We start from the raw sequence: 27,513 nt of genomic DNA on the forward strand, positions 1-27,513 counted from the left end.
AAATATTGTAAATATTTTATTAAAATAGCATCTTCACCTGAAATTGATAACACATATCCTGAAATGAGAATTTCACAAAGAAGAACACGATGAAGTCCTGATAAACACATAATGATGCTGTAACAGTCTTTCTAGAAGATTTGTCCAGTCCTGCAGTGTGCTGCACAAGCAGCCAACAGGGTGCTGGCACGCCACTGATAAGAGGACAAACAACCAGCGGGAAAAAGAAAGAGTCAGGTAGCCAATCTTCGGAGGCAAAACACCATGAAACTGATTAACACAAAGCACTGTGAGATTCTCATGTCTGCAATTTAAATAGCAAAAGCGCAAATTCACAAAAAATGTAGGCTGGGTTTCAGATTTTTTTTTTTGTCTTAAATTGCTGTTTTTGATTCAGACTTGTCCATCCAACACGCAAGCTCTGGCAAGGAAATCCTTACCCCACAGTGCAGCTGCAGCTCCAACACAAGGCAACACTATCTTTTTTAAGAGACTAAAAAGTTGTCTCTGCTTCTCAAAAAAAGACACCATATCCCAGAGTGCTCTACTCAACAGTATATTTAAAAGAGTTTCTCTTCGAGGGTCCTCTGAGGAGTGTTAACATCCTTCTCTGTTATGGGAGAGTCTGTGGTGGGAAACACGACCTCAGTTGTGTCTGGGCCTTCCCTTCTTCATGCGGGCGGCTTTAGGTTTGGGGATGTACTGGTTGTTGGCCTGGTGCTCAAGCTCTCTGCTGAAGTACTGGATAGTTTTGTTCAGTCCTTCCTCCAGCGGCACCTTTCAACACAAGACACAACACATCTTTAACATACTACTAATAAATAACTACACTACACATTACATATATGTTCATATATTGATTGGATGATAATAAGTCAGATATTGGCTACAAATGTCTATACGTCAGTCATGACACACACATGATGCAGAGCTCATGATATATTTTGTAAATTGATTGATCATCTAATGATTTATTCATTCCAGTTTCCCCTGGCATTCAATTACTGGATTGGGCCAACATGCATCACGCAAAATAAATAAATAAACAATTAATGTATGTTTCAGTGGAGTGTTGCAATGATGGTCTTCAAACTGGAAATACTGAATACCTTCCATCTTTTAGCATGGAAATGTCTTTTTGGAAATATCTCTAAATATTAAATATAAAAAATATTAGTGATAATTCAACATTGTTTCTTCTTTTTCCTTGAAATTTAAATATAGTGGTTCATTTTTTACCAAAGTCTCTCACTGTTAAATCTTATACTTTAATTTACAGACTTTTTTGCAGTAAAAAAAAAACAACAAATGCATAAAAGTTTGCGATCATTTCATTCTGGCGTGTGTCACACATACCACCGGCTCCCAGCCGAGCATCATCTTGGCTTTTCGGATGTCGGGTCTTCGCCTCTGTGGGTCGTCTTGGGCCTCTGGAAGGAACTGGATCTGACTCCGGCTCACTGTGAGCGTGCATGTTAACAATCACATGTTAACAAGACGACATGGAGAAGGGCAGGTTGTTAGTCTGAAAATTGCCTGAGCATGAAAACACACTGAGTAATGAGTAAACACATGCACAATTTTAGTGTTTCATACAACTGGAACTGGACGTACTACTACAGCTGACATGCATCTCCTCAAAACTGTTAGTACAGTACATGCTCTGGTTATGGAGACACCACACAGAGACCAAAACAATTGTGGTCAGTCAACTTGTGCTCCTTGTGTTTTTTACCCAAGTGCCTCCAAGCCAGCAGAGACTGATCATAGGGAAAACTAACTAGAGCAAACTGAATAATCTAATCATCTCATTTTTTAGTATGAAAAGGCAGATTCATATTTAGTGCTCAGCAAAACCTTTTCCTGTGCAAATGTTCTCCTTGAAGCCACTGTCACTCTCAGAGTGAACGACAAAATGTGTGTATACAGTGTACTGACTGCTCGGCACAGCCTGACAATATGAGACATCCATTCATACAACAATAAAAGAGGTTAAATCCTACACTAACACTGAAATACATTTCTTTTCAGTCACACACGGACTTTCTAAATTGATCTAACACCTTACCCACAAGGCTTTTGATGAGACGAGCAAACTCCAATATAGTGTGTTCTTCTGGGTTCCCCTACAAACAGATTAATACACTTTGTTCACATCAGCGTCAGCCAGAGACAGTCAAATAAACCGACCTGCCAGTAAACTGTCTGCTTATGTGGAATTCATTTTCTAATTCAATTTGTGAAACACGACTGGGTAAGATGTACTCACCAGATTGACTGGACTGCTGATGTTACTGTTCATCAACAAAACCAGGCCATTCACCAGGTCACTGGAAAACAAATTAAACACAGAAGGAGAGACATTTAATATGGATTGTCATCTTTTAAATTTCACTCTAGCTTTGCTTTGTGTGAGGGAAACTGCTCGCATCTGAATTTCCCATGTAGAGATTTGTTTATGAGAGCATTATGTTTATTTTGCTTTCCACGTAATACAAATTTCTCAGTTGACTCAACATAATTGTTTCAATATAGCTTTCCTATTTAACACATCAACAAAATGTTCCAGGGCCAGGTGAGAAATGGCAGCCTCAGCAGCCTCTTCTCATTTCATCCAGCACATATTGCACAACATTATAAACCCTCTCAACTCTTCTGTCAGTGTTTATTTGAAAAAAAACTAGTCTGTACAGAGGTTTGGCTTGGTTTTTTTTTTTTTTTTTTTTTTTTTTTTTTAAATTGGGACATGCATACAACTATACCCACACGCAGAGCATACATTTTATACAATACTAATAGGATTCCAAAAAAAAAGATAAAAAAAAAGCCAATTCACAGAATTTTCATAATTATGTTTTTAATTCTGATCTGGTTGAGAAATCTTAAAAAAAATACCATTTAAATAGTCCATCTTGCCTTGTTTTGTCAGCTTTCGTACCACATGCCGCCCACACAGATACATACATGATTCATTTGTATGACTCCCTCAATAGGCTTTAGAACTTGACATTACCATGGACATGCAAACAGAGATAATGATATGACAGCTGCCTCACCTACCACAGGTTGGAGAGTAACAGATGCTGGTTTACTCTAAAAATCTAATTCACAAGACTGCACCACATCTACATCAGTTAGCTGTACTTTCTCCAATATGTGTAATTTGCATTCATGCATATGTGTTTTGTCCATCTCATTGAAATCAATGAGGGGAGGGTAATATCTCAGTATAACGCAATATAAATCAACACTACCACAAACTTCAGCCTCCAAAAAAACTGAACATTTTAAGCTTCATCAAGGTAGACTCAGGCCTGTTGTATTAGACTGTATATATGCACACATGCTGCTTAACCATACCACAGCATATAAATGGGGTAGTTAAACATGACGGACTCGGGCTTTAAACACTGTCATGATTGTTGCAGAAGATTTTGTAAGAACTTAGTTTATCCACTTTGCAGAGGTTGGTGTGGTAGTTAAAGTTGTGCGTAAGCACATGATACGACATGACCCATGACAGCACGTCTTCTGGTTCTACAAATATTTTACAGATGTATTAATACACACCAAGAGACTGGTGTTGCTCTATTCCAAAGTTTTTCAAACTGCGAGGCAGGCAAGGGGTGGGAGGGGGAGCGCAGAGAGACGTCAGGCAAAAGTATTGTGTAAGATGAATGGGACGGGTGCGGGCTGGTGTTCTGATAACAACTGGCAGTCAGTTATTGTAGTTTGGCCCACTGCTCTGGCTCACTTATCAGTACAGTCAGCAGTTGCAGCAGCGGCGGCGGCTTTGGCGTGCACACACAAACACAGACACACGTAGTTAATGGAGGCAATAAGGCACTTAGGCACTTGAAATAGTAGTAAATAGAAGTAATTTTTGATACTAAAAGCATTGGAGCCTGAAACTTCAAGCTGGGTTTTTCCTTGGACTGGCTTAAGTGACCCAGCGTGGCCTCAGGGTTTCATTTGTTAAGGAAAGCGAGCTAATGAGAACATACGAGTTGTGCCACAGAGAGCTGAGGCATTTCAAGGAGAAATGAGTGGTGGAGGAGTTTAGCTAAGGGAACCTGAAGGCAGCCGAGGCACTACACATTACAAGTGAAGGAAAGGCCTCTACCCTCGTAAAATCATTCACAAAACATTCATAAGGTAAAATTTAAGATATAATTAAGATGGCAACACTATAGTAACTCAGATGCCTGATGTAACGCATATCAACACACCACCAGCTCCAGTTCTTTTCCTCCTTGCACACTTGGTGAAGATGTATCTCCACAGAAAGCTTTCCCTTATACACCAATATGCTTCTGTCTGTATGCTGTGTTATAGATACAATATATTCTGCTGTGTTTTATAATGATAAACTATTTTATAATGATTGATCAAGGTTTCCAGTTTATCTATTAAATAAATAACTGATTATGTAATAAATTATTTTGTATTTTATATTTTTAGATAATTATTTCTTCATAATATAGATTTGTCTTCCCTTTGTATATTACATTTCTTTTCTGTTGATCAGTCAGAAGAAAATTAAATACATTAAATACTAAATATATTAAATAAATTAGTCATTAAAACGGTTTAACAGTTCTGGAATTGATCATTAAAATTTGAAAGAGAAAGAACAGATATGACTGAGGGGAGGTTGTTGCTTTAAATCTTTATACCTAAACAGTTTTAACACAAGGTGGAAATAATCTGAACTTACTCAAGTCATTTCAGGTTTTCTGAGTTTCACTCAAAGGAGAGTTTACAGAAAGACCTTGGCTGTTTATAAAACACTCATGTAATACGGGGCAGAAGGTGAATGCTTTATGGACACAGGGGAGCTGTTTCTGACCTCTCTTCTCCAAACTGATCAGTTTAATCATTATCACCTGCACATAAACCATTAAATACTCTTTTAACCTGCCAAATACATATATTTCGGCATAGTTCAAGGATCTTGTGCGTGTGGAGGTCCATACAAATAAATGCATTGTTTTTATTGCTTCCTAATTGGTGCGTAGACAACAATTAAAGCTTTTCTACTGCAAATATTTAGATACAGATCAGTGGCGTGAAGTGACTTTTACAGATAGGCAAGCAGAGCTATAGAAACAAACACATGTTGATCAAGGTGACTAAGACAACTTATATTGACCTGTTTACTTTCTACTGCTGCCTCTTAATTATAATTTTCAAATGCACAAGAACAGCTAGTCACCTGTCAAAGATCCCAGGATTATGTTCAATGCGTAAGTGCAAATGTCCAAAAAATGTTGCTCCCCTCTCTGCTTGATGAGCCTCAGCCTAACCCAACAGAACACAGCCACATCCACGAAAACTACAGAAATGATAGATACAGAGGCTGCTGGTCAAGCTAGCTTCCTGAGACAAAAGCCTACTGCGGCTACAAGAGGCCAGTAAATGAAATGATGGATGCAAACAGGCATCAGATCAGATCAGATGTAATTGATGGCTACTTTAAGCTTTAACTGGTCAAGCACTGCTTGCTTTGCTTGACAAGCACTTGACTGGTACAGACTAGAGGGAAGAATGATGCATCTTGGGGAACATGACAAAAATGAGTATAAATAGGTAACAGTTCCTCATCTTACCTTACATACTGAAAGGCTCTTGTTTGGGAACCGGTACCATAAACCTGGAACAACAATAGGTAACTGATTATTATTTCTGCACAATTCTCATACCCAAGGTGAATATGTTTCCATGTCTTAACACATTTCAACACAACAAATAAAAACTACAAAACTTTCATGTACAACACTGCTAATTATCTTTCCTATTTTACTTCTCAATGTCACATTCATTTTCAGTTCCATGCATTAGAATCAAATATTATTAAACCATATTCAATATATTAAATATAATTCGAATGAAAATCCACTGGGTGCGATTAAAACTACTAGTGTCTGACGTTTCACTTGAACTCATGTTCAATTAAACAAAAGTGCCAAGGTTTTTCATATGCTTTCATACCATTCAAGACGCACACTTGTACAGTAATCAGTCATCATCTCACAGAGGCTAATCTAGTGAGAGCATCCTCAAAATGCTAGAAGTGAAAACAAAGAGCCTGATGTGTTCAGAGGTTTGTCTCAAGCACTAATCAACATGATAAAAGCACATGATCAGTAGAAAGCTTAAAATGCGTACAGTTAGAGGTTCTCCCTGTAGAGCCTGCAGGATGAAGTTGCTGACAACACGTCCATCATTCATGTGCATTCGGGAGCCAAACGTATTGAAGATTCTCGCCACTCTCACCTCAACTCCTTCCTGTGAGCAAAGAAGAAAGTGGGTGACTTACATCTGATATATCAGAAACTACACTTGCACTTCATCTACTCCTCTACATGTGTCATTCATATCAGATTCAATATCAAAACCTTTTTAAACTTTTTATCATGTTTTCATTTTTCAGGAATTTCAAAACTAAAAGGATCAGTCAGCCTCCCCTATTAAAATCTGAATAACCATAGCAGCTGTCAGCACATTTCTCTAATTGGGTGACAGTAACAAAGTGAGCCATTTACCCTCTTTCTCCTGTGTCTGGGCAAAACCATCTGCCACTTAATTAAAATCCATTTTCTGACCTGATCACTAGAATCAAAAAGCTGATTAAGTACTCTGAGGATGAAGGGTATTGAATATTTTCCACCCATCACTTTTATGATCCTTGCATTTTACAGTCTATACATGTTAACTGGGATTTGATTATTTGATCTTTATGTTGCCTTTTAGCATCTACTCTGGGCCACGTGGGAGAACTGAAGAAAATTAGCCAGTAACTTCGGCCTATTTACAGTTTTTAACCCTCTAGATCAATGGGCATTTCTCTACAGAACTGAAACTATCTATACTTATGTCTATATTTATAGGGCATAGCAATAATTTTGTGTCACATTCTGCCTTTCCCAGAAAGCACTTCTTTCATACAGCAGATCATTAAGTGGTACAGTAGTGATATTCATTTTCTTTGCATGTGAAGCAGAATTAGCAGCATTTTATGAGAATGTGTCAGAGGAAATTATATTGATGTGTTGTCAAAATATTCTCCAGGTAAGTATGACACTAGGCTCTCCTTACATACAGTACATACACACTCTCCAACAAAGAATATATAAGCGAGGCCAAGCAACATCATGAAAACACACACTGACCCCACAGAGACAGAAAACTCTCCATTTTAGAAATCCATGGCCTTCTTAAGTCAGTCTCTTGCATCAATACATATTGCTTCAGATGGGACATGGACCCATCTTGGGTCACATGGCATGAATAAAAACATGAAAATTATGTAGATTGTTCTGTTGAAAATGTGGACCATGAAATTCAATGGACGCAACCCGCAAATATATTCAGTGTGGTGAGGCGCACAGACATAATAAGGACAACATGATAAAAAGGTCTTGGAAGGGGTGTGTGTGTGTGTGTGTGTGTGTGTGTGTGTTCAGAACGCCCTGTAAATGTAAAAGACAGTGTGTGCACAGGTACAGTTAAACACTTACCAAGAAGTCCTTTTCTTCAGTTATTTAAACACATCAGTCTACACACATCACTGAAGAGGTAAACACTGATACTCTAATTGCTGAGAGAAATCGCCTTGAATCAGTATGTCAATGACAACAGTTTGAATTAACCTACATATTCCAGGAACTACAATCCTATTGTTTGCCGCTACACAGGAATGTCCCATAAATCCAGTGTGTCTGACTGTGTTGACTGGCACGCTACATATTCGAGGAGGCAGCCACATTGACTTCAAGTGATTTAATTCTCAATGTTTGTGCATCTACTCCGGCTTCCTCCCACAGTCCAAAGACATGCAAAATGGGGACTAGGCTAATGGGATACTCTAAATTGACCATAGGTGTGGCTGTGAGTGTGAATGGTTGTCTGTCTCTATGTGTTTGCCCTGCGATGGACTGGCGACCTGTCCAGGGTGTACCCCGCCTCTCGCCTGAAAAGATGCTGGGATAGGCTCCAGCCCCCCCGCGACCCTACTAGAGGATAAGCGGTAGAAAATGGATGGATGGATGGATGTTTGTGCCTCTACATGTATATTACCGTCCACGGGACACTTCCTTGGAGACATATGTTCTACATTATTGGATAAAAAGAAAATACAAATGAAATGTACATAAGAATGCCAGGCAGTAAAAGGTAATAACCACAAAATTGGGCTTTTATACTAAACAGTACCAAGGACTAAATTGAGGAACTAACTCAGGGACTTCACATTCTTTAAAACGTGTATGTAAATATGACAAGACAATGTGTTGTTAGTAATTTATAGTTTTGATATAGAGATATATTAATGGATGTGGGAATGAAAATATGCAGAAGTAGAAATTGAGATTCAAACCCTGAAAGGATGATAGTCGAGTCCATCAGCTGAGTATTCTCTTGGGGTTTTTTTGTGTGGCTATTTCACCATGGTGCCCCATAGTTTAGAGGTTGAGATACCAACCATAAACCACAACCCAGTTTTAATCTGTCCAGGAATCTTTGTTACGTCTTTCTCTCCCTCATGTTTTGTCATCTCCACACTATAATTATGTAAAAAAAGCCTTTAAATGCCAAAACAAAAAAGAAACAATAATTAAATCTGTTTCTCTTGCTTAGAAATTTGTATCCTTTGTCTTTATATTGAGACCAGCCTCAGTAGGTGATTGCAGTTATCCCTTGATGTGAGGCCGTATCAAAACAAAAAGTGATCACTGTTCTTGATGCCAAGGTGCAGATTAAGCGAGCAATACTTGGCCCCTAAGGGCCATTCGTGCGTGACTGAGGAGGTGTCATCATATAACCCAGGTCATGTCAGGGCTCTAATGTGCAACTGTGAAAAATTATTTAGGCATAGGCTAGACATAGGTTGTTATACTGATAATTCCTATTTACTTGATGTTATTCATTCTACTGTTTTCACTTCTTCTGGGTCATGTTCTTATTTTCATTTTATTTGGCTTGCCTCGTTTCATTTCTTTGGTAAACCACTTTCTGACTTGGACTTTTATGAAAAGTGCTTAAAAAAAAAAAAAGTTTTTTTCTTATTCTTATCATGATGACTTGTGTAAAATAAATGGGGAAACTGTTGTAGCCTATTACTGCAAGCTCTCATATGCTCTTCTAACTTTGTAGGTTACAAGGTTTTTGGACTGTCACAGTGTGTAATGACCATACCCGGCTGCTCTCCCAACATAAGTTCAATGTGTGAGAGTGCATGTGTATGTGTGTATGTGTGCTTGCTGTGTGCACTCATGCACCATGTGATATCTTCACTGCTGTGGCTCAGTGAGTTATTTTGCCCTACTCTTCCTGCTCTGATTTTACATTGTGTAATTATCGCCCTTGCTCTCTCACAGCAGCAGGTACATTATGTTATGTGAGTGGAGTGTAGCGCTTTCTCCCCGACCATTCAGACGAGGCTTGGAGCAGGAGAGGACCACAGCATAGATTGTCAAATTGCGAAGCTGTCCATTTCATTATTTTATATTCATGCAATAAATGTGCACTAGATGGTAATCGGCATGAAAAAAAAATATTATTCACGGACATATGTGATCACTGCAAGCAGTTTCCACTGTAGTTCCAAAAGAATGTCTTACTTACGTCAGTCTGCCCCTGCCTCATGTCGATACAATATGTTTACTGTTTGAAAAATGCACTAATGGTGGTAGTGAAGGTTTCTAGCTGAATGTCACAAGAACCCTTAAAAACGTGTGTAATGTAGAGCCATGTGAGTGACTCACCCTTTACACCCCAACACTTGTGGGACACTTTCTCTAGCAACCTGAACATACTGTCTGATTACAGTGAAAAACCTTCAAGAATAGCTGACTTGACCCCCCGGATGAGCAGTATGTGTATCCGATTTGTCACCATTGTAAAACAGAGTTCCCACGATCTGTTTACCTGCTGCGGTCTGTAGTTTTGGGGGACAGGTTAAAATGCTAGGGAGACTGGCCTGACTTGTGTGACACAATGAATGAAAATAACAGTTGTTGCATCTTACAGGAGTAACACTGGCAAACTAATGAGCAAATATGTGCAGCCTGTCCACTTCCCCTGACTTGATGTTGAATGTTGTGTTACAACACAATAGCGTTAGCTACTGCCTACTGTCTGTGCTGCTTCACTGGTCTTCTTGCTGTTAAATTAAGCAACTATGCTCTTTAATTTATTCCATGCGTAAGAAAATGCTTAATTAAACCTGTCGTGTTACATGTCTTTGAAGGATCTATAGTGCACATACATGTATACTGATTCACTGCTTTTAACAGTTGAACCTCCATCTTCTCTTCTGGAAGAAAAGGCTTATTGTTCATCCTATATGCTTGTCACGTGCAACCTAGACAGCCATTCATCACATCATAAAAACACATTTACATACAGTACAGACACACTCATACATTCCCCCTCCTGGTGAATGATAATTAAGAAGTGCATATAATCACCAATCCTCACCACATAAAATCTTTTGGTAGGTGCTGCATCAGGAAAAACATCTGCACACTCATTTATTATAATTAGGAGGAGGATGCCATCATTGACTGCCGCAAAATACATAAAGAAGCACTTGTGCATCTAATTATAAATTCTAGTTAGCTGACTCTAAAATCAGTCATAAAATGTGATTATATGGCCAAAGATATGCCCTACCCTTCACTTCCTACTGGCTATGGCTCCTCTAAATTTACTGTATTTGCAATAGATCAGCGGCAAAACCACAGAATTATATAGTACGCATAAGAATACCAATATCGGTATCAATAAGCAAAACCAGTATCAAGATAAAATCCTAACAATACTCATCTGGACACATTAAACAGGTAATAAAAAATGGGGAAGTAACCATCTCAATCATGTTAATCAACACTTGTCTTGTATATGATCATGATCTGTCTTTATGAGTAAAGTTTTGTTTAAAAGCATCTCGTCAACTGGAAATCAGACATCCACTGATAAATAGTTCGTCATCTTTATAATGTTTGCTTTCTGTCTGAAAAGCAGGTATTGCTTTTTCATCTGCTGCATAACCTCATCAATTTTTAAATGTTAATGAATTTTGATTACATGACTGGGCAGTAGATTTAATGTGTGATATTCTTGTCCCTCTGCACAAATGACTGACAGCTGGATATTGAAAGCCAGCCATTTCCCAGAATTCTCCCTGTAAGTGTGAAAAAAATAATGGGCAGCTGAGGAGGAGCAGGAGACGAGGCAGATAAATAAATATCACCTGCCTGAAGGAAAGGCAAGAGAAGTCAATCATATCTGATCATTAAAGGCTGGTGTCAATCAAGTCGTAACAGGAAAAAAATGATCAAAAAGTCTCAACATCATTTGGATGTTTAGGGAAACAGCTTTGATGAATTTTTCATCATAAAGCTCAACACAGACTCAACAAAAAATTCACTGATGGCAAACGATCCTGCACTGCACTACACAGCCACTGTGCATATCAACAATTTTTTAATATTGTTAGAGACCTAGTGGCAATAGGGCTGTGGTTCCACATCCTATTTCATTATTCTGACATTAACTTACTTTCTTACTGAAAATTTTCTACAGATCTAAGACAAAACAAATCAAATAATTTCATTTTAAAGTGATATATATATATAGGCTAAGGCTACATTTGCAAATTTGTGATGCTGTTCAAACTATTCTACTCATGAAAAAACTCAGTATATTCATAAACGTCACACAGGCAATAACATGACCATCAATCAAGCCAACCACTGTAGCGATATGTGCTGTAGAGTTACAGTAATGGTACCTGTTTCATGTAGGCGTAACACATGGTCTCTGCTACACGTTTCCCCTCATCGTAGCATGCTCGAGGACCAATTGGGTTCACGTGTCCCCAGTACTCCTCATTCTGTGGGTGTACCTCTGGATCTGGATCACAAAGATTTCAGAAAGATTTCAGACACATTTCTAAAGCTAATGGATTCAGTTTTCTGCATAGAGGTTTGGAAAAGCATTTTAAAAAACTGAAAGTGGAAACAATGAATCCCTGACCTTCAGAGCTAGGTTCAATGATGTATTCTGGAACAAATATTTCAGTTTGTTTTGTCAGATGAGAGAAAGTATTGATATTGATTTAGGGTCATAAGTGCTGCCTCTTAAACAGCACTAAGCATAATTGGTGTGCTGTGGAAATGAGACATTTGAACGAATCATCACTTTACACTTGTGCAATTCTCCACATGTGACTGGATACAGTAAAACCCAAAAAAATAACAATCACAAAGAGAGCCAGACAGCTGCGAAAGGTGAAAAAAAAAAAAAAAGAATCTTAAAAAAATATGGCTTGGGGTGAGGATGCTGCAGCAGTTTAAAGTGTTGCCACACATCCATCCTTTTGTTCACAAAGTCACTGGAAAGCAGGACAAGCGTCAGTTCAATGTGGTTTTGTAAAAAACACTTAGATATGAGTGGGAGGACATCTTACTTACCTCCATAAACCTCAGAAGTAGAAGCCAGGAGAAGTCTCGCACCCACACGTTTGGCCAGACCTAAGAGACAAACAACTCAATCACAACAGTCTTTTTTTTTTTTGGAATAGACAAGAGAGTTTAAAATGTGGCTTTAAACCTGAGATTACAAAAGAGAGAAGACAGACAGCAGATTGTGCCGCCTTGACAGTGGTGCACTATCTACAAAATGTGCCACACAGTGATTACACACAAGTACACCTTGCCCTTTCAGACATGGAATCTCTAACATTGCTGGCTTCATTTATCTATAAAAGCACTGATATTTGGATTTCTAAACACACAGTAGGTCTCTTGAACAATGGCTCTTCTTAGTACACAAGAGGTTGTGGTGGCATTGCTGAAGAACCACAGTGAGGTGGAAAATAAAAAATATCAAGGAATAAATGTGTCCTCAATTTTCTCAAAGACTATAAATAATGGATTTTATAGTTTGTTTTGCAGTTGGAAGCTTAATGACCATTGTTAGTGCGATGGACGCTTGTCTCCACTTCTCAGGCAAAATTTTCTCATCAACTTCATTTTTTATTAAATATATGATTCTGCTGCATAACTTTGATCAATTTGCCAGCACCCAGACAAAATAACAGGACACAAGGTTTTGACTATCATTTTAAAGCACAAAGTATTTTGCTGGATATTCAGACTGTAAACAGTTGGCATGAACCATAGCTGAAAATGTAATGAGGGAGAGGAATGGTCTTGTAAGAACTGTGGTTCTTACCCTTTATGCCCCACAGCACAAAGGGAAGAAAAACAACTAATGAAAAATACATTTTTAAGACCAAATCTCTAAGAACCAAAGACAATTTAAAACCAGCTTATTTGTGGTATTTTGTGGTTTGTTAAGCTGTTTTTTATTTTCTTGTATTAAAAATGATACATGACAAACGTATTACTGTGCTCTTAACAAAAGAAGATAGGGTCAAACAAAGTCTGAATTTCATATAAAGCCTTGGTTTTGAGACCTATAAATCAGTCAGCATCACACACTTACATACTCACCGAGCATGTTAAGAGTGCCAATGGTGTTGGTCTTGAGAGTTTTGATGGGATTGTACATGTAATTGGGGGGAGAGGCTGGAGATGCCAGGTGATAGATTTGGTCCACTGTGAAGAACAGGAGAAACATAAATCATCTCACCTTGAAACAAACATTTGTTCCAGTAAAATCTACTGACAGTGCAACTGAATGATTTCCTGTGTTTCATTTTCTAAATGCTGCAGCTTTTTGGAACCTTGACCTTGTATTACTGATAACCAGCCTTGGGTGTTTTATAATGAGAGAGGAAATACAAAATAAAAAAAATGCTGGATGAATACAGTACAGTACATTCAAGCTGAAGGAGGATGAGTCAGAGAAAAACGTGTCCGTCTATTCTTTACCATGTCCACTCCCGAGGAAAGCAAATTTATCTATACTTTGATGTAGGCCAGAGCAAACAAATGAAACCTGAACCTTCATGATGAATAATAAGTGTAAAAGGTGACCCACTACTTAATAATTTATACTTCATATTTATTGAGTGAATTTGAATTTCTGACCACAGCAGATCACATAAAACTGTTGAACGTTGAAACGTTGAACGCCCGTTGCTTTCAGTGCTTAGAGTTAAAACTATGTGTCAGGCACATAAGCTTTGTGCTTGTCCTCTGCAATAGGTGTAATCGCCCTATATGTCTTTGGTAAGCTCTTCTTCCTGTACAATCTCTGACACATTCTTTTCTCTTTTCAAGGTGAATATCAACACCTTTTGAAGGCTTGACCTCCTGATTCATGACTAAAAACATTTTCACTTTCATAGCTTGTTCCTGCTTCTCGCTCTTCATTTCTCTATTCATTGTAATGCTTCATTTCCTCCCTGAAATACAGATATACTGACATCAGATTTGAATGCAATGGCAAGCAGCAGGAAGTCTCCCAGTATCTGTAGTTAGTTTAACAAGCGATTCACATTTTTAGGATTTTTTTAATTTCTTTTTTCTACTGTCTGAGGCCAGATGTGGAACACCATGTCCATTCTCATGGAGCTGGCAAGACTCCTTTCACCTTAATTCCTGTTCAACGCAACAAACTACCAACCCTGCAAAAATCATTATTTTACTGTAGCATACATGCAGGGATGAGAGACATGTGATCAATAGGGTCATGGATTTTCACAGCTTGTGTCTTGGTGCCTGTGTAACCTTATGCATATTTACGATTTAATGCTGCTGCTGTTGTGTCTTCAAGACAGTCTGTGTGAGTCGATATGCAGCTGGCATGCCAGATTATGTGAAACACAGAATTTTATTTCAGTATTTCTGGTGAATGTAAATTGGACATGAGCGCATGATACCAATCGATTGTAATAACTTGCACTGTATGCACTTGCACTGCCCATGCATTGTGTTATTCTAATGGGGCAATCCAAAGTCATTTTACCATAAACTGGATTGCAGCCTGTGAGCTAGTTCAAGGTTGACAACCCGACTGCACAGCTACATTCATACAAACACATAAGGTTCTATTTTACCAGACCAAAGTGCATGGTCTAAAGCACATGGCGCAAGTGCATTCTGAGCAAGTCCATATCACTTTGCTATTTTAACGGCGAAAAAAAACGCACCGTTCAAACGGTTGAGAAGGGTTGTACTTAGTCTCTTAATTAATCAAAGGAGCTTTTTGGGTGTAACATGCAATAAACCAATCAGAGTGCCATCTCCCGCTTGCACCTTGGTGGATTGCTATTAAAATTGCGCAGTGTTTCACACAGAATTAGATTCTATTTGTGGCGACTTGATTACATATTGTCACTGGCCAGTGAGCCCAGTCCTGACACACACACGCAGGGCTGAGAGACTCAATTCATTGCGCACAGCTCTACAATGAATCAACATCACAAATCACATCGTTAGAAATCTTTTTTGTTATATTATAAGAAGTGGAAATGAATTTTCAGCTTATTATGAAACTGTGGTGGGACGTAGTCTAAATGATGCCAGGTACCAGGTAGTAAGAAAGAACGCTTCTCGGTAGAGCATCATTTATGTCCAAGAGACATCCATGATGGACGGCAATGTTGCACAACACACAATATGTGTGCTACATAAATTAAGTTTATTATTATCATTATTATTATTTAAGAGATCAGAAATGGATCAGGCTTTATATACATAAAACACATTGATTAAATAAATACTTGGATTGGCTCAGGATATTGCTAGCACTACAGGCACCAATTCCATGGATATTATGAGCACTCACTGGGAAATTAAACCCAGAGGTGACCAAATCGGAAGTAGGGCTGGGTTGAAGAAAATCGATTCTCTAATTAAAATCTATCTTCATTTGAATGATCCGATATCGATTTATAAGCCCCAGACCAATCTTTTTATGGACGTCTCTTACACTCTCCTTTGGATGTGTGAAGTTGTCACCAAGAAATCTTTTCAGGTGAGTGCAGGTGTAGAGCTGCCGGAGCCACCCGAACGAAACATCTACATTTATAAGCGCTTGAAGATTCGATCACTAAAGCGTATCTCATGTAGAGAGCCAAAAAAACAAAAACAAATGAAATGGTCAAAGTTAACATATTGACACTGATTGATTTGCAAACGTCAATCATGCAGAGTAACAGGCAAGAAAACATTCCCGTGTCCGGCAGCTGCCGGTGGCCTCTGAGCTTCTCAGTGAATTAAATCACTAAGTAGTTAAGATGGGAACCGCAGAAAACATCCGTTCCTTCATCATTCACTCTTCTGACAGTTTCTTTATCTGTGATGTATTCATACAGAAACATGACGAAGTCAGTCTGTTACACTTTGACAGCTTACGCTGCTGGAAATAAAAGCTAGCTTAGCTACGTTTTCATAGCCTAGCCTGTTAGCTTCACCTGACCTGTGCCTGCAACCTGCAGTTGGCTGAGCTAGGTTTTATTTGTATTGCACAAATTTTTTTCCGTCACATTACATACCAGTATACCCTTTAGGTAGATCAATATCTGTCCTAAAACAACAGTCAGGTGTCCATATCTACGCTAAAACAGGTTTTGCTTGCTGTAAACATTCCTCCTGTCTATACTGGAAATTAAAAGATGCCTTTCTAATGACCTTCCAATGTAAGTGTTGGCAGAAAAAATCCAGTCTTTCATGCAAAACTACTTCCAAAACTTTATATGAAGCTAATACGAGACTTCAGCAGACTGAGTCAGCTGAATCAAGTAGGTATCTTAAAAAGACATGATCAGTATGAAATTCCCTCCACGATATCTGACCAGGGAAACAGTCAAGGGCAACACAGCAGCTGTGGCACTGTCATGAGTGATGATTCTGTACTCTACCAAAGTGCTTATTCTGATTAACAAAGCATGTCCCTTAGCTATGCTGTTACAAAAACAAAAACAAAAATTCACCTAATGTAGGCCTAGCATTAAGCTTGTTCTCTGTTCTAACCATGCACCATCTGCGTGTTAATGTTTTGTGTTGCTCATTTCCATTATGGCAATAAGCGACAAATTGCATTGCAATATACAGAATCTGCATTAAAAAGAAAAAACAAGCCATATCCTCATAAAAAATGGCTTCACCAACAAAAGGCCATATATATATATATATATATATATATATATCTGTTGTATGCTGAGAGTAATTTATATTATCAGAAGCAGAGACCTGGCATTTGCTTTTCAAAGGGGTGTTACTCATCACAGTCAGAGAAAAAGGATGATTATTTTCTTAACTGACATAAAATTATGTTCAAATACGATGGAATCAATTGAAAAATAATTGAGATGGATGAAGGTATTGTGGATTACTCTTTCTAGGTAAATATACATCATTATAAGTGTTCAACGCAGCTCAGGCTTAATGGGGCCTGAGAGTAATCATGTTCTCAAGTGAGTAGATTGCTGATCACTACAGTTCATCATTTCTTCTTATAAATCATTCATAAATCAAGAAACATGGTTAGGAACTCAAAGTTAAGAAGAAACATCATATCCCCAGCTTCACTTTTACTAAGGAAAACTGTTTTCTTGGTCATAGATACGTGTAACTGGGTGTGTCAAATCCGCTTTTCACATGTGCATATATAGGACTACGTTTTCAGACAGGGAAAGTATCACAATGGCAATAAAATTTCAGGATGAAAGGAAAGATCATTACAATTAGCAATACATTCTTGGGCTTAAACTAATAAACTTCAAATAAACTAAAACTGAAAGTAGCCTCTCTTACACTGGTCAAAAAGCCACCAAAACCCACAAACATCTGGCTTTTGTCGGCAATGGGAAAAATACAATTATAATTCACGCCTGTGTAAAATGACTCTGCAGGTCGTGGGTATTTATCGGCTCCAATCGGTAGAGATGTAAATACAACACCCAGGTGAACATGCTAATTTTTGTCCCTTTTCCCTCTTTCCGAGCATGCACAATGTGAGCAGACCCGTCATCTGTCCAGCACGATGCTGTTAAACCAGAAACACAGTGACGCAATCACCGATCCAAGCGTCACACACGGAGGCTCCGACACTTAGAGGAGCCCCAACCCGGGTATCAGACATGACGGATCCATTTAACCAGTCTGCATGGCAGCTAACCGCTTATTCTTTCTACCATGCGTCTTGCATGTGTGTGTTCTGTAATTGCATGTGATGACATTACTCCTTGCAGTTACGTGTCTGTGTCCACTCGACTGGCAGTGTAAAAGGAGTCAATCACCTTTTTTTTAACGGGTTTACCCCCTTTTAAAAAACCTGCTTATACGTGTTTATTTTGGAGTAAAAGGGGTATAAGTAGCCTCTATAACACCTAATACATACAATATACATGAGAAATGTCATTACTAATGTTAACAAAATAATTATTTGTCAGCCTTCCCCAACTATCTAGCTATTTGAGCATTTTTTGTTAGTTCTGGCAAAGCTGTACCTGGTTTGACCCTCAACAGTAAGTAAAAACCATTTCATCACCCCCAATGTTTACTCTCTTGCTCACCTTCAATATAGAGAGGCTCCACCACATCATGATTAATGAGTTCAAAGTTTTCGTGGCCAATCCAGTGCTCAACATTTCTTTTCCTCCCTGTGAAGAAGTTGTCCACCACAGTTACCTCATGGCCATCCATCATCAGTTTGTCAGTCAGGTGGGAACCCACGAAACCAGCACCTCCAGTAATCTAGTGGAACAACACGTGTATGGTAACATCAGTGACTTACTATTCTTGATCATGTTATGTCTAGTCTTTCAAATGATCTATTTACATAACAAGAAATTAAACAGCCTTTCAGCCAGACAGACCGACCAACCGCTGTTGTCATCCATAGTGTAATATCGCTAGTATAGCTACAAAATAAGAGCAAGGTTGTATAAAACCTGAATTTCCTTTTTAAATGAGTGCAAACAGATGCAAGTGTCTTAAAGGACATCTGAAGGACTTTGTTTGCCCAGAGCTGAGCCTTGCACTTATGTGCACTACTTTTATATGCTCCACTAATCATCACAAATATATAGTCACCCATTCACACACACACATTATTTCCAAAGACAAAAACAAAGTGCTGCCAAACAGCTCAACTCAGGGTTAAGACCATAGTATCGTAGTTATCTTGAATGTGAAATTGGGTGTTTGATGCATACCAAAATTCTCTTCCGATCCTTTTCTGACAGGAATTTGACAGGTGGGTATTTCTGAGAAAAACTGGGATAGAGAAGACAAACTCCTTAGTGATGAACATCTGGAAGAAATAGTCCATAAGAACATAACAGATAGCATAAAAGAACAATATCTGTAAGCTAACTATAAATCCAGTTCTTGAATAGTAAACTATTGAGGTCTCACTACATTTCTCTACAAACTCTACTGTCATAACATGCACCAAAAGCAAACTGATTTGCCTTAGGAATTATTCCCTGTCTGATAAACAAGCACTGAAGCAACATGGTGTCTTATTGTGTCTGTCTTTAACATTCAGACTTAATGAATGAAGTTAGTAATGGGTGATTTTTACTCTATAACTTTTCTAACTTATCTTTTTCAGGAGGATTACACGGACCCTTTGAAAGGTCCGTGACATTTCGCAGATTAATAGAAAGGAGCACAAATTAGGAACATCTCTTGGATGCAATCAACTAAATAAGTGCCTTTGTATTGTTGCCTTAGTAGTAATAAATTAATAAAAGATGACCCCCAAATAATTGACATCTCAAAGCAGAATGTATGCACCATCAGTAACTGGAAATGGAACAGAAAACCTTGGGCTCCATTCATCAATATTCTTATCCCTGCATAATGTTGCACACAATTCACCTGTAACACTCCACAGTGGCTTTTCAGGAGGATTATATGGACACCTAATCCTCCATGGGTCTTGAAATCCTCTGACATGTTGTAGATTAAGAACATGGGGCTCTCTTAGGGATGGGAACTGATGAGATTTTATTGATACCAATGCCATTATCGATTCTGTCTATCAGCATTGATAAAAAAGAATTGATGAGCTCAGAGGTATCCGATTACAATGGTTGGCACAATTTGGAACCAGTTCTTGATTCCCATCCCTAAACTCACATGGATGCAATCATCTAAACAAGTGCCTTTGCAATGCTGCCTCAATAGTATTCAAGGCATAAAATGTAACACAAATGATTAACATCTCAAAGAACATGGAACAAATAATATTGGCGTCATTCATGGACAGAATGCATGAATAAGTCACAAGCACCACATGATGTCTAATATTACAATATGTTTTGTTGTATCCTTTTTATCAACATCTGGTAAATGGGGAGGAAAGCCACGCAGATCAGACTCAATAGTTTTGAGAGTGTGTACACATTTGTGCACAAAAGCACACATACAAACCTTTGTTCAAGATCACGAATCTTCTCTCTGAGAGGAGCCACAGCCTAAAGTGAGATGAAAAGTGAGAGAGATGTGAGATGAGAGCACAAGTCACCTCCTGCTAAATATTAAATGGATCCTACTGTGCTACCAAATCAGCATGTTCATATACTGTAAACTAGGTGTCATTTTCTTGCTCATTCAATTAAGTAGCCCTTAACCACAAACATGTATGAAATTTGTGAAAAGAAAAAAAAATCCACCAATCAAACAAGAGAGAAAAGTGATGTTATATAAGAAGTATAAAACTAGCAACAACCTGTCAAAACAAACTCTAATATTATTAGAAAAAATATGGAAACATTTGAGAAGACAATTCCCTCCGATACGCTACAATCAAGTTTCTTGCCACTTTCTACAGCCCCTCCTCTCTCTTTAGCCCCTTTTACACTGCCTGTTAGAGGCGGGAATGTTGTGCCTTTATTCCGCCTCGCCGTTTCTGTGTAAAAGACCCGGCATCACAGGATAGACACCAACACGCTGTTGTGTTACATCATGTCTCTGATTCCAAAACGCCAGCAATGCTATCTAAAAATCACACACTGGTGCGGCATTATGGTTCCATGTAAACAAGCAAAGGCAGCATAATGAGGGGTCTTCTTAATGGAAGTATAGTGGGATCTCTTTGTAAAAAGGACAAGTGGCTAACAGAAGGTTAGCTCTGACACATTAAAATGAAATGGTGAGACCAATAGCAACAGCAAGGTCCTCTTTTTGCTCATGCCAAATATCTCTGTGGTCTTGTTCAGACCTGGCATTAATATGCATCTTGGGTGATCTGATCACAAGTGGACAACTCTAAGCACAGGTACGAAGGCACCCAAGACCCAGGACGCATTGAGATCTGATTGCTAAGACCACATTTAAAGATGGCAGTGTGTGTGTGAATGTGTCTTGGGCAACACTGAACGACTGTCTACTCAACTGACATCCTCAGAGGTACATACTAATTTGTGTGCCAACGGCATCATATTAAGGTATGACCACAGGCATGTAATGGAATTGGAAAATGGATTCTCTGAGTGGAAAATGGATAATGGATTCTCATGTACTCAGTACAAATGAAACACACTGTATGAAAAATTCAAAAAGGTGACAGAGATATATTACAAGTGCGTCAAACATCTTGGGTGATTTGGTTTGCCTGGAACACAATACACACAGTCTGTACTGTTTTAATTTCTTCTTCTTTCTTTAATTTCTGGCAGACTAGGCATGGGAGGTGCATTGCTGTCCCGCAGGTGAAGAACAACAATGCATTTGGTAATCACAAACAGAAATGATGTACATGTTTATTTGCATATAGAGCAGAGATGTCAGATCCAATCACGAGTAGTTACTTGAGATGCGAGTGGAGACTCATTCTAATTCCAGCTGTGAACTGACATACTGTCCACTTGTGATCAGATCACCCAAGACACCTGTTAATGCCAAATGTGAAAAGGGCCTACATTACCATTACATAAATTAGCTCATAAAGACGACTCCCACATTCACTTAACCTTAGTTGACAGTAATAAGCAATTTAACCCCTTTAGATGAACATTTTCACAAGGTTATTCAGATTAGGTTATCCAGACTTTGGTTACTTGAAGAAAAAGGTTATGCGAATTGTCCTTGTATCAGTTGTTAATGAAGTAAACGATGATAGCATTCTTCCTTTAAAATTACATAGAGGAACACAGATGTAAAAACTGGCTTCCTCGGTCACCTTCGAATTTCTCTGTGTAAATAAATGAACAGTTCCTCTTGCAAACTATATATTTCTTGTCATAATCGTGATGTGGAGTTATCATTATAGTTACTTCAAAATGATTTCAAAGCAGCAGAAAAATGCCTGTAAGATAGACAGCAATGCGATGGATTTCACAGGCAAGCCGACTCTTTTAACTCTAAGGTCAACCTGATAACTAACTGAAATTATTTCAGTGAGCATCTGCAACATATGATAAGCAAACATTTTGATTCAATATTGAGGCAATTACAATTTGTGTCATGTGGCTGACTTTTCAGTTGCAATGTGTGTATGTGAAAGCATGCAAAGGTCTGTTAAATAAAAAAACATGCTCACATCTGGTTTCATTTAAATTGTCAGATGATGCTAGTTAAAGAGAAATTAATATGAAAACTACTTTTTCATGATGAAGACCAAGATTTATATTTAAAAACTTGCACATGTAGAACATAGCTAAGAATAATAAAAAAAAAAACCTTGAGGACTATAATGCTTTCCTTTTTATATGGGCACAAGAAGTGTGTCAGAGCACTTGTTTGTGTTTTCTTGAAATGTGGTTGCCAATTTATTTTTATTTTTTTTTAATCTGCATGCCAGACATTGTTCAATGGTCACTAATTTACAGCAAGTAGAAACAACCAGCCAAAAAAGGAGAAAAGTGGAGAAATTAAGGAATTTTGACATTATCATTAGCAGTGAACTGATATGTGCTTTGACATATGTGCAAAAATCAAACATATAAAAATATGTGAAGTTTAAAATGTCCACCTCATATAGGAAAGACATTTTTAGATGTTTTTTATGACTAGGATTGGTTGGGTCATGAAAAAATTTAAGCCACACAGCATTTCAGGCCAGGCTACACCAGATTATTTAAGAGCAATCAAAAATCTTGGTTAGGCTAAAGCAGTATATATATAATGTAAAGCCACAGAATATCCTCACATCTATGGCTTTACCATGGGACATTCTAGTAAATGCAGAATAATATTTCAATGAGAAAGAGAAATACTATCTGATAACAGCAGAGCTCCTTGGACCTGTAAAAGAAAACAGATTAACTGGGTGAAAATGGGATTTTACTCACTTCATCAATTCTCTGCTCCAGCTTTATATCTCCATGTTCCTGTATTGATCTGTCATGAGATAAACATAGAGAAAAGGAGAGGGGGATGACATGAGGGCAGCCATAATCATAAAGTCAGAGAAAATATCTCGTCTTCAAGCACACTGTTAGATAGCAACCACACATGACCCACCACCCCCACCCATCCAAAAGTGGGATACATGAATAACATTGTTTATCATGGTATATGTAACATTAAATCACAATACCTATATTTCTATATCTTGAAATGTTATGTCTGTTTACTGTTTATGAATAAAACAACAGAGAGAAATGTTTATTTTTAGCAAATTCAGCTGATCAAGGCAAGTCATCGAAAATGCTAAATAAAAATCTAATACTGCCATGAAGCCGTGGTGCTCACTGGTTCACACCACTGTCAATAATGACCTATTACAACTAAAAGGAAAAGCTACCATGCTATGAGAGCCCAAATGGTTGACAAACTCATACTGTTTCACATCATTAATATACATCTAATCAGCACAATCACTGCAGGAATTCACACAGCATTTCAGAGGAAATAGAAAAGATAGAGCTGTGATTTTTACACACAGAATAATATTTATTACAGCACTTTAAATAGGAACATCAGGTAAATTTCTTCACATTTTATAGTTATGACATGACATAGTTCAGCTATGACAGAGGGACAGGCTATATTGTGTTGTGTAAGGTATATATGTATGCATGTTAACAATTCAGTCTGCTGAAGTACGAGATCATGAGGAGGGAGCCACTGTGTGAGTCAATTATGAGAATCTGTCATTCAACGACAAGTGTCAATTTACCTTTTCGTGTTTCATTTGATATTTCTAAGATCAAGAATTTTTTCCACACTTCTATTTGACACTTTGAACTGCAGATACCAAGTCATTTATAGCCCACAGGCATTAGAGCTGTTTGATTAGTTTGTTTGTTGCAGGAATCAGATGTAAAACAAACTGTGATGAAAAAATTATATAATATATGGGACACTACTGTTGAGACAATGAGTTTAGTTACTGCAAAGTATGTAAAATATTTTACTTGAAGCAGTTAGGTAATAGAGAAACTAATTACTGTACCTCATGTTCGTATATGTTCCCCAGACAGCTGGAAGACAGAAAGAGGAAATTTGTCATAAAAATGGCAGCATCAGGAATGCAAAGTAGACATACAGGATAGAGCAGTGTCACATTCTTTATAGGAAGGGGCGGACATGGCTCTATTTCTGAGGAGGCGGGGGTCCGTTAACATCGGTAGGAAACTCCTGCAGATGTTTTACCAGTCCGTGGTTGCCAGTGTTTTTTTCCTATCTTGTGATGGCTGGGCAACATTAAGAGGAGAGACAAGATGCAGTTGGACAAACTGGCTCTGTGGTCGACATGGAGCTAGACCCTCTGGTGATGATGGCAGAGAGAAGGACCTTGCACAAACTGCTGTCTATCATGGACAATGACTGTCACCCACTGCATACTGCCGTAATGAAGCAGAGGAGTATGTTCAGTCAGTGGTGGGTTGCTGTCACAGAGCTGCTCAACAGACAGAATCAGAAGATCCTTTGTACCCAGAGACATTAGTCTCTTCAACTCTTACCGAAGGGGGCAGGGGAGTTGAGTAGTAGGCCTGATGCTCTGCTCTCTGTGTTTGCTATATTTCACAAGCTGTATTAGCCCTGATCATTATGCACTTGAATTTTTCCCACGTGTAATTATTTACCTGCTCCATCAACAATCTCATATGTGTAGGACCCTGTGCTTTAATTTCCTACAGCATCTTCAGGATATCTGTCTGTCTTTGCAACAAACCTCCAGTCACCAAGCTTATAATTTTGTTTCGTAAGACACTAATAGTACAGTGCATTTGGAAAGCATTCAGAACCCTTCAATTTTTTCACATTTTGTTATGTTGCAGCCTTATTCTAAAATTGAAAAAATAGTTTTTCCCTCATCACTCCACAATCAATACCCCATAATGACTGTGTGAGATGGGACTAATCATACCTTGATCTCAACCTGTGTCAGATTGTATGATATCAGTTTGAGGCATGTCAGATAGTCATACCACTTCAAAAATAGAAAAAAATCATACGGGAGTGTAAACATGTCATCAACTTGTATTGTCCTCCTGTGCTGCTTCTATATTTAGAAAATGCAGCACCGCAAGGTTTTCCTCTTTGTCAGAGTCACACAAACTTTCTTTTCCATTCTGTGTGTGCATGTGTTTTTTCTCCTCAACTTCATTCAAAAATAGTATACAACATGTTGTGCCGGCCAGTGTATTTTATGTCATTTCATGATAAATTCTGTTAAGCTGTTCACCAAAGCTCCTAATTAGCCATGAGTAGACGTGTCTCACAGTGTGATCTAAGACCACCGTTTAGGATTTACCACAGATTTTACATTTTTCTAACTGTCAATTTTTGTCACAGACAGTGCAATATCGCACAGTGTAAAGGAGCCTTAAGTCAGAGTTGAATTTGCTTGATCTTGGACTTTAGTGAACTTAGTAAATGTTTGCTGCCATATCACCTAAGTCAAAAAAAGACATGGGTTTTACAGACACCATGTTCACTGTGCATCCCCAACACAATCCTCATATCAACCACTCTGTTCAGCAAAGTAGACCAATCTAACATCTATACAAATACAGTTTGTTAGACTAAACAAAAATGTACTAAAAAATTTGGTTTGCATCCATATCTGATGATTCAGGAAAAAAATGTAGTTTGGGAATATATAAACACCAAAGTCGGTTTACTTCAAGTCTAATAATAGAGCTGCAATAATAACAATTTTCATGATTGATTAAGCTCTTCACTTTTTTTTTTTTTTGATTAGTCAATTATTTAGCCTATAAATGTCAGAAAATGGGGAAACATGTCTACAATTATATAAAACAGAAAAAGCAACAAATCCTCACATCTGGGAAGCTGAAACCTGTTTAGCATTTTTCTTGTTATATGATGTTTTTGAATTCAATAAATCAATCAAACATGTTCATAATCAATTTTCTGTTCAAGTAACCAGATTTAATTCTTTCAGCACTAAATCATATAGTTTAACTTTCTTTGAAACACAAACTTTTACCTTACACAAGCCACCACTTTTTCCCTAATAAAAATGGGCTCACTTTAAAACTGGATAGTTCATAATTAATATCTAACAGATTTTTACTGTATGTTGAGCCTGATTGCTTCGACCATGGCTCACTCCGAGGGGTAACCTAGGTTTTTCAAACTATGTCAAACCATTTTTACAAGGTGCACTGTGGGGGCTTGACCACTAAAGATTATGTTGTGTCACTTTAAATTCACAAGAGTTTACAATTTGTATATCATAGTTTAAAAAAAAACAAACTGACACGGGGATGACGACAGTTAAGGTTAAGAGTTTCAGGTCAGAAACACCCAAATACACAAATCTGCATACTTACAGGCGATGTAGGCGATCAAAGCGAGGGCAAAAAGTAGCTTCATCATTCTTCTGTTTAATCCTGATATCAGCCAGATGACCCGCTTCATCATCCAGGACACCAACGAGTCACACGTTCAAGTCCAGCTACAGCATTTTGAGTTAAGATTGCTCATGTCCTCGGTGGCGTCCGGTCTTTAGGATGTATTGGGTTTTTTTAGGCAGGTTGGCAGTGACTTGGCACACCTAAGTCACACAAAATGTAACTAGCTATACGGGACAGGCGAGTTAGCTGCTGCTGCTACGTCAACACCAGCAGGAGCAGTTTACGTGGCTAGCAGCGTACACACCGCACAGGTAGCAGACTGTATCAGGTGGCAAGCGACACTGCGGAGTGTCAACATTCACAACTACAAATAAACTTATTTATCAGCGCCATTTATCCCCGACTACACCGACAGTTATATTGTGTATCATTTCTTTCCTATACGGGTATCTTAAAGATACCTTTACAAACTGCAGTGACGCTAGAACCCAGACGGTTAGCCGTTAGCAACACATTAGCAATCAGCTACGTCCAGCTAGCAAGCGACTAAACAGACAGCGCATTTTTCTTCCTTTCACAGCGGCCGCTCAAAAACAACACACGCGAATTCCGCCTTGCAGTTATACTCTATAAAGTGCCGGGAAAATACAACAAGTGCTCATTTTCACGCAGAACACATCTCGGAGTATGCTCCTCTCAGTTGGGCCGAGGAGTACCAGATGAGCGATTAGTCATTGCTCGATTTAGCAGCCTGACTTTTCCTGCAGCAACTGTGTGACGCTCATTTGACTTGGCGAGCCTCTAATAATAAC

General features: G+C 38.3%; 1 protein-coding gene across 1 annotated transcript; it reads right to left on the reverse strand.

The window, feature by feature from the left end:
• Nucleotides 1-3: 3 nt before the first annotated feature.
• Nucleotides 4-27,442, reverse strand: uxs1 (UDP-glucuronate decarboxylase 1). The gene is made up of 15 exons (XM_056389336.1): nucleotides 26,678-27,442; nucleotides 24,328-24,355; nucleotides 23,222-23,270; nucleotides 20,361-20,404; nucleotides 19,136-19,196; nucleotides 18,494-18,674; nucleotides 13,521-13,625; nucleotides 12,477-12,536; nucleotides 11,795-11,916; nucleotides 6,169-6,288; nucleotides 5,610-5,653; nucleotides 2,270-2,330; nucleotides 2,069-2,126; nucleotides 1,357-1,460; nucleotides 4-777 (listed from the first exon to the last, which is right to left on the reverse strand). The coding sequence occupies exons 1-15, from the start codon at nucleotides 26,766-26,768 to the stop codon at nucleotides 646-648; spliced, it is 1,260 nt and encodes a 419-aa protein (XP_056245311.1). The 5' UTR covers nucleotides 26,769-27,442; the 3' UTR covers nucleotides 4-645.
• Between the last annotated feature and the right edge of the window lie 71 nt (nucleotides 27,443-27,513).

The sequence above is a fragment of the Seriola aureovittata genome, chromosome 11 (assembly GCF_021018895.1).
Source record: "Seriola aureovittata isolate HTS-2021-v1 ecotype China chromosome 11, ASM2101889v1, whole genome shotgun sequence".
Taxonomy (NCBI): domain Eukaryota; kingdom Metazoa; phylum Chordata; class Actinopteri; order Carangiformes; family Carangidae; genus Seriola; species Seriola aureovittata.

Bases quoted from the DNA above. Each gene is read 5' to 3' on its own strand.
- uxs1 (XM_056389336.1), bottom strand. From the start codon at position 26,768: ATGATGAAGCGGGTCATCTGGCTGATATCAGGATTAAACAGAAGAATG. The intron at 12,537-13,520 runs GTGAGTATGTAA...TTTGTCTCTTAG, and splicing joins TGGCACTCTTAACATGCTCG to GTCTGGCCAAACGTGTGGGT. The intron at 5,654-6,168 runs GTACGCATTTTA...TTGTTGTTCCAG, and splicing joins TACAGGGAGAACCTCTAACT to GTTTATGGTACCGGTTCCCA.